The sequence below is a fragment of the Schistocerca serialis genome, chromosome 1, assembly GCF_023864345.2.
Source record: "Schistocerca serialis cubense isolate TAMUIC-IGC-003099 chromosome 1, iqSchSeri2.2, whole genome shotgun sequence".
NCBI lineage: Eukaryota > Metazoa > Arthropoda > Insecta > Orthoptera > Acrididae > Schistocerca > Schistocerca serialis.
In genome coordinates this window covers 430373273-430385809 of record NC_064638.1, presented here as the reverse complement: position 1 = coordinate 430385809, position 12537 = coordinate 430373273, and the positions used below count along the sequence as shown (strand labels likewise).

The following is a 12537-nucleotide window of genomic DNA, read 5'->3' as shown; positions in this document are numbered from 1 at the left end:
ATGGTTCAACACGAACCCAATCAGAAGAAGAATGGAAAGAAAAGACTAAGGAGGGTTTTACACTATCTGTAGCCCTTCTAATTTCAAGGTTGTTTGTTGGAAGTGGTTTGAAGTTACGAAAGCTTCTTGTTCCAGGAATGGTTCGGGTTGCTGAAAAACGTTTTTCTAGTTTTAACCATAGCAAATCAGCTTCTTTTTTGTCAATAAAGTGAAAATGAATGTTTTCAATATTTTTTTCACAAAACTTGTACAATTCAATTGCTGTCATTATTTGTTCTTTGTCTGAAAGCTGTAGACTGGCTTCCCTTAAAATTCTTTTAATAGTTCCTCCACGGCCATCACAAGTTGACTTCCCATGACTTGTTGCAAAAAAAGTCTCTCAAGTGTTCAGTCACATTTTTAAAACTGTTTCTATTTTTGTGCTGTCCAGCACAACCACCTGTAAAGTAGTGAACTGAGTCAATGTCAGTTTGATGTAATGACAGCCACTTTGTAATTTCTTTTTGTATAAAGTTACCAAAACCAGTGTCATGTTCTTGGTCATCACTAATAAAACAGTGGTTAGAAACAAAAACATTGTTTTCCTCATTTCTTAGAAAAACTCCAACTGGGTGTAGAGTACAACCACGTCTATTCCAGTGGTAACTTTGGATCTCATTTTGTAGAACAAAGGAATAATTTTCACTGAAATCCATCACAATAATTGCTGTTTTGGGTGGTAGGTCTTCTTTCAATCCTTTAAAGGCTGCTGATTGGGATTTTGCTATAAACGAGTGCGGGGTGAGCTTTTCCAATGACCTAACCAATAAAGAAATGTAGTCTTCAACACTGATAGACTGTTTGATCATTTCTTCCCTGTCTGTGTTAACCCATTGACTGATTACAATTTCTTCTTCTAAATCATAATCTTCACTTAGTTTTTCAGTTAAGTACTCAGTTAGTGCAGTATTTGTAGGACAGCTGTCGCAATGATGTAGCATGCAGTTTTGGTTTTCCGTGTTGCACACAAGCATCTTAATTTGGTCTTTATAAGATTCTTCAATTTTCACAGCATCCAGTAATAGTTTAACGTTCTGGTGGATACTGCATACACACACAGTGTGTGTGCCTGCAGCACCACCAAGGATACACCATTTAGGTCTCAAGAAACAAAATTTTGAAAATCCTACTTCTACCTCAGGATTCTCCCATTTGAAAGAATAATAGAGTTCTCTCAAGTTACACAAAATGAGTCTTTTTTGCATGTACACATTTTTTTGAACACTTACTTTGTCTTTTGTTCCAGGTAGCACTCTGGAACTTTCATCCTTTTCATAAAAATCTTTACAAGTCTTACTGTATTTTCAGAAAGAGTTTTACCTTTTTTTTTGGACCAGGAGTTTCCAAAATACCCTTTTCAGATTTTAGCTTTCTAGCTTGTCGCAACATGTATTCACTTACATTAAATTCTTTCATCACTGTATTTCGACTCCAAGAATCTGGAGCCAAGATCAGAATATGGATTTTTCTAGACCTCCCAACAGATGAAATCTTCTCTTTCATAAGAGAAATCATTACATCAAAATCCTTTGCTTTCTCAACCACACTTGTATCTTCTTCGTCATCATCAGAACTTGGTGCATCATATTTTAATGCTTTTGAAACCGCCTTTTTTGCAGTCTTTTCAATACTGCTAACCTTCCTTTTAAAATAAGACCCTTTACTTTGTTCTGACAAGCCATGAAGCTTTATCGGTGTTAAACCTAAACTATCAAGAGCAATTTTTGTTTGTATGAGGGATTCATTTCTGGATTCCAATTATTCTAATTCAACCATTACTTCATCATCTGTTTCACTTTAATTGACTTCAACTCTTAATTTTTCCTCACAAAAGTTACGGCGTGTTGAGCAAAGCTTTTGTCCAGGTTTTATGCTAATATTTTTTGTCAGTAATTGTTTAGAAAGATCGAAGCCTACACTTCTCAACGATTTTTTGATGGGCTTTTTGTGTTTTTTTTAGTGGGTCTACACATGTTGTTTGATACTTTTCAAAAACATTTAAAAAGTAGTCACTGTGGTGTGAACATATATTCTTAAATTCACACAGATTATTCCAGGTCGTAAGTGGATCAAATCTTTTTCTTCCTCACTCAATTCAGATACCGGTTGTAACTATTTTGAAGGTGTGTAGGTTGTTTGGAAACAGTCAGATTTTTTAAATAACCCTACGCTACAGGTTTGAATATCTGACATACTGATTTCACTTTTGGTCTGATTACTGTTCTGGTTACTTTTATAGGATATTGGAAAAGAATCTCAACTATCCAAGCACTATTTAACACTGTAATAATTTTTTACTTCAAAACACAGGAATAACAAAACAAAATCCAAGCGTACATTGTTACTCCAAGAAGACAAAAACTTATTTTCGGTGTCTAAGTCACTTGGTACTTTTTATTTGTAATATATAATTAATATTATTTTAAAAATTAGATAAATATTAAACAGGTTAAAAAGCCAACATAATTTTTCTTTTATCTAATAGCCTATACAATTAAGAGTATTTTAAAACAAATTTGACCTTTCTATCAGGTCTGAGACTCTAGATATTGCAGTTTTTGTAAAACTAAAAAAAAAAAAAAAAAAAAAAAAAAAAAAAAAAAAAAAAAAAAAAAAAAAAAAAAAAAATATCTTTATGGTAATTTTTTTTAGCATTTAGATATAATACACAAACTTATTCCAAAATTTCATATTGATATCTTGAATATTCTTTAATATACAAATTTTTTTAGCTGTGAGGACACGTTTAAGTTACGATTTCCAACTGCTGAAACAACGCCAAATCTAAAAACTTTAAAAATTTATAAAATAAAAAAAAACTATAATAGATAGAGCAAAAAAATTTTACAAGTGCTTTCAGGATGATAAAAGAAGTAATTGTACCAAGTTTCATCAAAATCTGACATGGTTTGTGTCAAGGCCTGGGTGACTTGACATGGAATGACCCAATAAAGAATGTTCAAACATGAGTAAATGAGACTTGGGTCCCCTACATTCAAGGACAGTACCATAAAATTAGGCTAATCCAATCAAAAGCGGCAATTTTTTTTTTTTAATTTCGTCAATTTACTGTTGGTATTGGAATAAAAATTTAGTGCGTTAATGTCACAATCTTGGTAATGATATATTCATATATTACATTATTTTTAGTTTATAATTGCAGTTATTATTTTAAGTTAATTGTTGATCGGTTTCACCTCCCCGTTTGGGGCGAATACGATCACCACTGTATTTTGTTTACAGGAACGGAATCAGACTTCCAGTGGAGTGAATCCAATCACTGTTTTGATTTAAAAAATATATATTGCTGTATTTGCAACAACATCTTACAATTTCTAGACTAAAAAAAGTTTCACAAGCACATTAAGCTTGGGATTTTTGCTATAAAGACACTTGCATTCATGAAATTTGACAAACCAAATTTAATTTAATTATTTTATGTCATAATCATCTGGCCCTTCAAAACTAAATTTACCCCACCTTTTATCTTCTGGAACAACATTTTTAACAATTTGGATTCTTTCTACCTCAGTTGCATCATCAGTTTCTGGAAAGACAAAAATAAACATTACCATCAAGAACTTTCTTTCTCAGAAATGTCATTTCAAAGGTGTCATTAGAGACACTTTCAATTTTACCAATTGTCTTATAATAGAAATAAATAAATAAAAAATTATTATCAAATACATATGCATATGAAAAACATTTAAAAGGAATAATACAATACAGTTATTTGAAATGTTCTATGCTTGTATGAATTTTTAGGCTATTGGACTTCTCTTACATTTCAATTGTAGATGCAGGCAGCAGACTTCAAATGCACCAGTGTGTATCATGAACAACAAAATCCTCCTTACTTGGTTTCACTTTACTTGAATAAAAAATACTTAATACTGGCATCAATTTTTTTTCTTATTTTGAAACATGTGTGATACAAAACACTCGTAGCCCATTATATTCTGAACAGCACTTCTTAACAGAGCTTCTACATAGAAGAGAGTGTGAATGATGGTTTTTTTCATTTGTCTGCATGTTACTGCGTACTCATAATTAATGTCTTTGCCAATGCTTATGGTCAATGGGTGCTTCATTTTCTTTTTAATGAATTTTAACTTTATGATATCCTGGGGGTCTTTCATCATGTACCTACACACAATAAAAAACCTGAACCTTTTTTTTGTAGGCAATTTTACTATGGGGAAATCATTTTCTTTAAATTCATGCCAGTCTTTATCCTTATGCTTCTCCTTGTCCATTTCTTGATTTTCATTTGGCTCATACTGTTCTAGATCACTGTTAGATGTTCTAAATAGGGACTTCCTGCTTACAGCCCTGTCACTATCATTTTCATTAAAGTCATTGATAGCAATTCCTTTTCCTGGAGTTAACGCTAAATGCTTTGCGTGGTGCAGCTTTCCTTTTTTTTTTTTCGTTAGAGCGAACCTGTTTTGATGTCACTTCAAAGGCTGCTGCCCGAGAAACTTCTGATGAGCTGATGCCACATGCATTGTTATTGGTTGTTTCTGGAATTTGTGACATGACTTTATGGGGACAGAAAGGAAAAAATTCCTGCTTTTCAGAACCCAGATATTATATTTGATTTGGACAGGGTAGCTATATTTTCAAAGGTTTTTTTTTTTCAACAACCTAGGAAATATGGATTTTGGGACCACTCCTCTTTTCTTCCTTTTACAATCATCTACCATATTTCTACAAGCAAATTTTAAAGGTCTAAAGAAGACCACGTCAAGTGGCTGACACAAATGAGTAGAATTAAGTCGGAGAAGCACAAATTTAATGTTCTGTTCCTGGCACAGTTTAATCATGTTATGTGACAGATGACGTGAGAAATTGTCACCTATAATCACTTTAAGTCCCTCAAATTTCTGAGCATAAGGCAAAACAATTTCAACAAATCATGATTCAAACATTGTTAGGTCAAACCAATCACTTTGATTCCTATTATAACCTGCAGCAGTTATGCCCCCTTCAGTCCAATTCTGCTATCATCACACTGACACTTGACTTAGAACTATCCACTATCCTTTCAGGATGTCTTGTACCTCACTTCACTATTACTTTCACTTGTCCATGATCGTCACGAAAGTTTGTCTCATCATAGTTTATAATGTTGGAGGTAGAGACACCACTCAAGGTCACTTCAAGGTTTTCAAACTGATCAATCACTGTTTCTCGGGTAACTGCTGCCTTAGCCATCTTCACATTTTTACTTATTCTAACTTTTAGTTCTTTATTTCTTTTCAGAAAAGATTTTACCACTCATGCCCAGGTCGATTGTCATGAAATTGTTTTTCAATCCTCCCTGCTCGATTGAGATATGCCTCTACAATGCCTGTAACATCATTACTCCTCAAAGGAAACCCCCATTTCACACAACACAATAATCATTCAACCAGGCTTTTTTCCTATCTATTGGTTAACACCGGTTGGCTGCCTATTTTGTTTTTGTACCTTTCCTTGAGTTTGTCATTTAATGTGGTATATGGAACTGCATATTGCTCTGAAGCTTTCTGGATGCTTAATTTTCCTGACTTGATAGCTTTCACCACATTTAGAAGAAATTCTGGTTTGTAGTTAGATTTCTGTGTTGGTGCCAGAACCTTTCGTTATACTTGCATGATCAGATTCACCCTACAAAAATGCAATTTTGTAATTAGGCTTGCATAGTGACTAAGCAGTATTAGCAATGTACAAAAAAATGGAACTGTATCACTTAAGACGTTCATATTTAAGCAATAATATTCCAAATTACTATTACAATTCAGAAGTAACAGGCGCCAGCAGAAGTTTTTGCACTGTTGTGTTGACTACATGGCTACAGCACAAGAATAACACACGCACTGCCTATGTGATTTGCTGGTTGCATGCACTCCAACACACCATTGTTGTTGATAGATTAGTCAAGAATTCACAACAATGGTCAGCTGCAGTGTAATTGCTAAAATGCTTCGCTCAGTTATCCAAACGTGGAAAAACCGGTAAATGATCGGATTGACACCACCTTAACAGATTCACCTCCCTATACAGTACTGATCACAAGCTATGGGTTACAAGTAGCAGTGAATAAGTATATTTTTTGAGAAAATAGCTCATTAACAATTTATAAGTTAATCATTTTTTATGCCACAAAAATTTTATCTTGTTTTAAGTTTAATCCATTTTGCAGGCAACGTTTAGAAAATGAATTGCTACAGAAACAAGAAGAAATAAGGAGAAAAGAGGAAGCACGATTACGAGCTAGATTCATTCGCCGACAGCCTGCCTGGAGAGCTCTTAATTTCAGTACAGCTGAGGATTTGGAGTTACGTTTACAATCACGTCGAGAGGAGGAAAGAATCAGAAGAGAAGAGTTCCTACAAGATATGGAAATTATGCTTGATCGCGTGCAACAGATCCCACCATTATTTGCCAGGCAGTGTCAAGTAAGTTACAATAAAATGAAAAGATAGTTGCTACTCACCATGTAGGGGAAATGCTGAGTAGCAAACTGGCACAACAAAAAGACTGTCAAAAACACACACACACACACACACACATGTCCATGCATCCATCCATCCATCCTGAATATTCCTTTCTAAGTTAATATAAGATGCATCTTCTTTTACAGGTGTGGGCAATATGCCTTTTCACTCTCCACTGTATATATTTTGGAGTGATTACTTCACCACGTGTATTGCTTGTGTTAACCTAACAAACACATTAAAATAAGACAGTAAATTCCTCCTTCAAAGCATAAGTTATTGAAATAGACTGTAGGAGTGGTATCTTGACCCTGTATTTATCATTTAAGGTAAGAAGTGGGAGATATTTTTCACAAGTGTGGAAATTGTATTCTCCCTTCCCCCTCTCCTCTCTTAGTTTCTCTATGCTTTTAAGTCAGGCTACTGTTTTTCCAGAATCATTGTTAAATATTGTGATTGTATTTTTGCAATATTTAGAAACATCTTTTAAAAGGTATGATTTGTTACATTTTATGCTGAACAAAAGCTGGGTCTCTGCTGTGTTAATTCAGTGGTCATTTTTACTTTTAGTATTTTAAATCAATACAAATTTGAAAATGAAAATGGTAAATAAAAAGAAAGCTTTGAAGCGAAACCAAAAACAATATTAGAAAATGAAATGGAAGTCTATACAATTAGGCAAAAGTCTGTGTAAGATAATGCAGAATGAATTTAAGATGACGTGCGTAATGCAATACATGACCAGTGCTGTTATAATATTGAGTACAAGTTTATAGCTTATCTTCTACACTATTCCCTTCGAACATGCAGCTCCATCCTTGCCCAACCAGACTGACAGCAAACCATTTCATTTTTACTTTTATGTAACTTTCTTCATTTTCTCTTATGTTTGATTGAGTGATACTAATGTCAGAATTCTAGTGTGAAATTCATTTCTTTGGAACAGTCATATTCCAAGGAAATTGTTAAATGGTATTTGGAATGTGGAAACAAGTCAAGGATGTTCATTTTATTTAGATGTGTTACAAGGAAATGTATGAAAAGTAATAAAATGTAAGACAGAATTGCTAGCACAGTAAGGTACTTATATTCAGGAAAGAAATGTATAGTACTGCTGATACACAATATGAAAGTAACAGGGCGACACAACTTAGTTTTCAGAACCAATGTTTCCTTAATTGGGAGGAAGAGAGAGCTATGTGGGGAAGGTTAAAAAGGAAGGGTAGATTACTTAGATCCCAGGATATGAGAGAGCGACATGTAGTGAGGTGATGGTAGACAAAGAGCTTCTTCTCATAATTTACTAGCTTTGAATTGTCCTTTGAAACAATTAATATTATGAAATACTATTGTGTTATAGTGCTAATAGTACTTACATTGTACCATAATATAATAATTTTAAGAATTCCTGTGAAGAGACTCTTCAGTGTAATAGAAGGAGTTACCAAAAGTTCTTTAATTCAGTCTTAAATTCCACCACATTACACCTATAAGAAATGTAATATACTTGAGCAGGTTGTTGAATACATGTCTATCTGATTCCTTTTTGTACTCATGCTGAGCTGCTGAGGTCTTTGCAGAAGTTTATGTTAAAAGTTCTTGGGTACTGGTACTGCATCATTCTTGCCAGAATCTTCCTACTAGATATTTTTGTTTCCTTTCTGAGGCTTTCACAAAAGCTGGACAGTGCACAGCAAGTTCCTGGAAGAGGTCCTCAGCAAGAAGACCAAAACAGTGGATCAGAAGATTCTAGCAAATATGATAGGGTACCAATACATGAGACCTCCAAATGACATTAATGAGAATATGTATATTGTGAGTAGTTGGTTCAAAAGGAAAATTCTCTTGATGGAGGTATTAAAACGTGAATAAAAATTGCTGGTTAGTCCTTACCTTCAGGAGAAATGTCAGCACTGCCAATAAACAGATAAAAGAACATACAAGTCTAAGTACATCAGATGTAAGCTCCTTCCTTGGGAATGAGAGAGGGATTAATTAGGGAAGGCTAAAAAAGAAGGGCATGTCACTCAGAACACAAGATGAAACATACAGACCCACCTGTTGTCAGCATGAGGTGAAATCATACTGGAAGGAGCAAATGAATAGAGTTGGGTAAGAGGTTTCTATATACAGACTAATTGAAGACGGGAAGTGTGTACAGAAAATAACAGGCAAGAGAGAGTCATTGAACAGACTGAGAAGATCCTGAAAAACAAAAAAGATGGCAAAGAAATGGAACAAGTTCACCAATCATCAAAAAGGAGTAGTCAAATAAGAAAATTGAGAAAAACCATTACTAGACAGAGAGAGGGAAAGAGACTTGTTTACAACAATTGTTCCTATGAATATCTGAAGGAGTAGACATTGGTGATGATCTGCAGCTGTATCAACATTACAAAATTCTTTTGACATCAGATGTGTTTGGTATGGAAGTATTATCTATTGCTGACACATGAAAATTTGTGCTGGACTTGGGCTCAAAGAATGATTTCCTGCTTGTCGTGAGGAGTTGTCGTAACCTTCTCGGCTATCCATGCACACTTCCCAGGCCAACCCAAACCTCCATATACCACACTGTCTAGTCCACTATTGCTCGCAACATTACTTGGATTCCTATAACAATATTAATGAGACAAACATATTCAGTGTTAGTGTTATCATCATCGTTTCACCCATCTAATCTTGTAATGCTTGCAAGTCTGAAGGAACAGACTTTGATGATGATCTGCAGTAACATGAATAATATGAAATTTATTTGCCAGTTGCGAATTCTTTCAACATTACCTGTATTAGTTTTGCAAATCTACCTACTGGTGACACATGAAAATTTATGCCAGACCGTGACTCAAACCTAGGTTTCCAGTTTATTGCAAGAAGTCATCTTAATGATCTCAGCTATTTGTGCCTGCTCTCCGGACCAACCCTAACCCCCGTATGCCACACTGTGTGGTCTGTACTTCTGGGAATGGTCCTATGCTGCTTTGCCCTTTGATGTATACTTTAATTTAAAATAAATATATGAATTTGCCCATTATGCTATTAACTAGTAAGACAAATGTAACTAGGTTGTATTTAGGTGCAAAATACTTCATCTAACAATCCACAACACAATATCTAAATTTTCACATAATAAAATTTATCATCTTCAAAATATTGTTTACTTCAATGACTGGTGGCATCATCTGCTCTGGCACGTGGTTTAGAAAGTGATTGTTGTTGTTGTTGTTGCGGTCTTCAGTCCTGAGACTGGTTTGATGCAGCTCTCCATGCTACTCTATCCTGTGCAAGCTTCTTCATCTCCCAGTACCTACTGCAACCTACATCCTTCTGAATCTGCTTAATGTATTCATCTCTTGGTCTCCCTCTACGATTTTGACCCTCCACGCTGCCCTCCAATACTAAACTGGTGATCCTTTGATGCCTCAGAACATGTCCTACCAACCGATCCCTTCTTCTGGTCAAGTTGTGCCACAAACTTCTCTTCTCCCCAATCCTATTCAATACTTCCTCAGTAGTTATGTGATCTACCCATCTAATATTCAGCATTCTTCTGTAGCACCACATTTCGAAAGCTTCTATTCTCTTCTTGTCCAAACTATTTATCGTCGATGTTTCACTTCCATACATGGCTACACTCCATACAAATACTTTCAGAAAAGACTTCCTGACACTTAAATCTATACTCGATGTTAACAAATTTCTCTTCTTCAGAAACACTTTCCTTGCCAGTGCCAGTCTACATTTTATATCCTCTCTACTTCGACCATCATCAGTTATTTTGCTCCCCAAATAGCAAAACTCCTTTACTACTTTAAGTGTCTCATTTCCTAATCTAATTCCCTCAGCATCACCCGACTTAATTCGACTACATTCCATTATCCTCGTTTTGCTTTTGTTGATGTTCATCTTATATCCTCCTTTCAAGACGCTATCCATTCCGTTCAACTGCTCTTCCAAGTCCTTTGCTGTCTCTGACAGAATTACAATGTCATCGGCGAACCTCAAAGTTTTTATTTCTTCTCCATGGATTTTAATACCTACTCCAAATTTTTCTTTTGTTTCCTTTACTGCTTGCTCAATATACAGATTGAATAACATCGGGGAGAGGCTACAACCCTGTCTTACTCCCTTCCCAACAACTGCTTCCCTTTCATTTCCCTCGAATCTTATAATTGCCATCTGGTTTCTGTACAAATTGTAAATAGCCTTTCGCTCCCTGTATTTTAACCCTGCCACCTTCAGAATCTGAAAGAGAGTATTTCAGTCAACATTGTCAAAAGCTTTCTCTAAGTCTACAAATGCTAGAAACGTAGGTTTGCCTTTCCTTAATCTTTCTTCTAAGATAAGTCGTGGGGTCAGTATTGCCTCACGTGTTCCAACATTTCCACGGAATCCAAACTGATCTTCCCCGAGGTCGGCTTCTACTAGTTTTTCCATTCGTCTGTAAAGAATTCGTGTTAGTATTTTGCAGCTGTGGCTTATTAAACTGACTGTTCGGTAATTTTCACATCTGTCAACACCTGCTTCCTTTGGGATTGGAATTATTATATTCTTGTTGAAGTCTGAAGGTATTACGCCTGTTTCATATATCTTGCTCACCAGATGGTAGAGTTTTGTCAGGACTGGCTCTCCCAAGGCCGTCAGTAGTTCCAATGGAATGTTGTCTACCCCGGGGGCCTTGTTTCGACTCAAGTCTTTCAGTGCTCTGTCAAACTCTTCATGCAGTATCGTATCTCCGATTTCATCTTCATCTACATCCTCTTCCATTTCCATAATATTGTCCTCAAGTAAATCACCCTTGTATAGACCCTCTATATACTCCTTCCACCTTTCTGCTTTCCCTTCTTTGCTTAGAACTGGGTTTCCATCTGAGCTCTTGATGTTCATACAAGTGGTTCTCTTATCTCCAAAGGTCTCTTTAATTTTCCTGTAGGCAGTATCTATCTTACCCATAGTGAGATAAGCCTCTACATCCTTACATCTGTCCTCTAGCCATCCCTGCTTAGCCATTTTGCACTTCCTGTTGATCTCATTTTTGAGACGTTTGTATTCCTTTTTGCCTGCTTCATTTACTGCATTTTTATATTTTCTCCTTTCATCAATTAAATTCAATATTTCTTCTGTTACCCAAGGATTTCTACTAGCCCTTGTCTTTTTACCTACTTGATCCTCTGCTGCCTTCACTACTTCATCCCTCAAAGCTACCCATTCTTCTTCTACTGTATTTCTTTCCCCCATTCCTGTCAATTGTTCCCTTATGCTCTCCCTGAAACTCTGTACAACCTCTGGTTCTTTCAGTTTATCCAGGTCCCATCTCTTTAAGTTCCCACCTTTTTGCAGTTTCTTCAGTTTTAATCTACAGGTCATAACCAATAGATTGTGGTCAGGGTCCACATCTGCCCCTGGAAATGTCTTACAATTTAAAACCTGGTTCCTAAATCTCTGTCTTACCATTATACAGGGTGATTCAAAAAGAATACCACAACTTTAAAAATGTGTATTTAATGAAAGAAACATAATATAACCTTCTGTTATACATCATTACAAAGAGTATTTAAAAAGGTTTTTTTGCACTCAAAAACAAGTTCAGAGATGTTCAATATGGCCCCCTCCAGACACTCGAGCAATATCAACCCGATACTCCAACTCGTTCCACACTCTCTGTAGCGTATCAGGCGTAACAGTTTGGATAGCTGCTGTTATTTCTCGTTTCAAATCATCAATGGTGGCTGGGAGAGGTGGCCGAAACACCATATCCTTAACATACCCCCATAAGAAAAAATCGCAGAGGGTAAGATCAGGGCTTCTTGGAGGCCAGTGATGAAGTGCTCTGTCACGGGCTGCCTGGCGGCCGATCCATCGCCTCGGGTAGTTGACGTTCAGGTAGTTACGGACAGATAAGTGCCAACGTGGTGGCGCTCCATCCTGCTGAAATATGAATTGTTGTGCTTCTTGTTCGAGCTGAGGGAACAGCCAATTCTCTAACATCTCCAGATACTGTAGTCCAGTTACAGTA

At 35.9% G+C, this 12537-nt stretch overlaps 1 protein-coding gene across 1 annotated transcript in view; it reads left to right on the top strand.

The window, feature by feature from the left end:
* Positions 1-12537, top strand: part of LOC126481337 (uncharacterized) — a 128922-nt gene that overhangs the window by 104805 nt on the left and 11580 nt on the right. Inside the window, exon 5 of the mRNA XM_050105064.1 lies at positions 6227-6482. Within this exon, the coding sequence (XP_049961021.1) occupies positions 6227-6482 (256 nt within the window). The remainder of the gene's footprint in view (positions 1-6226; positions 6483-12537) is intronic.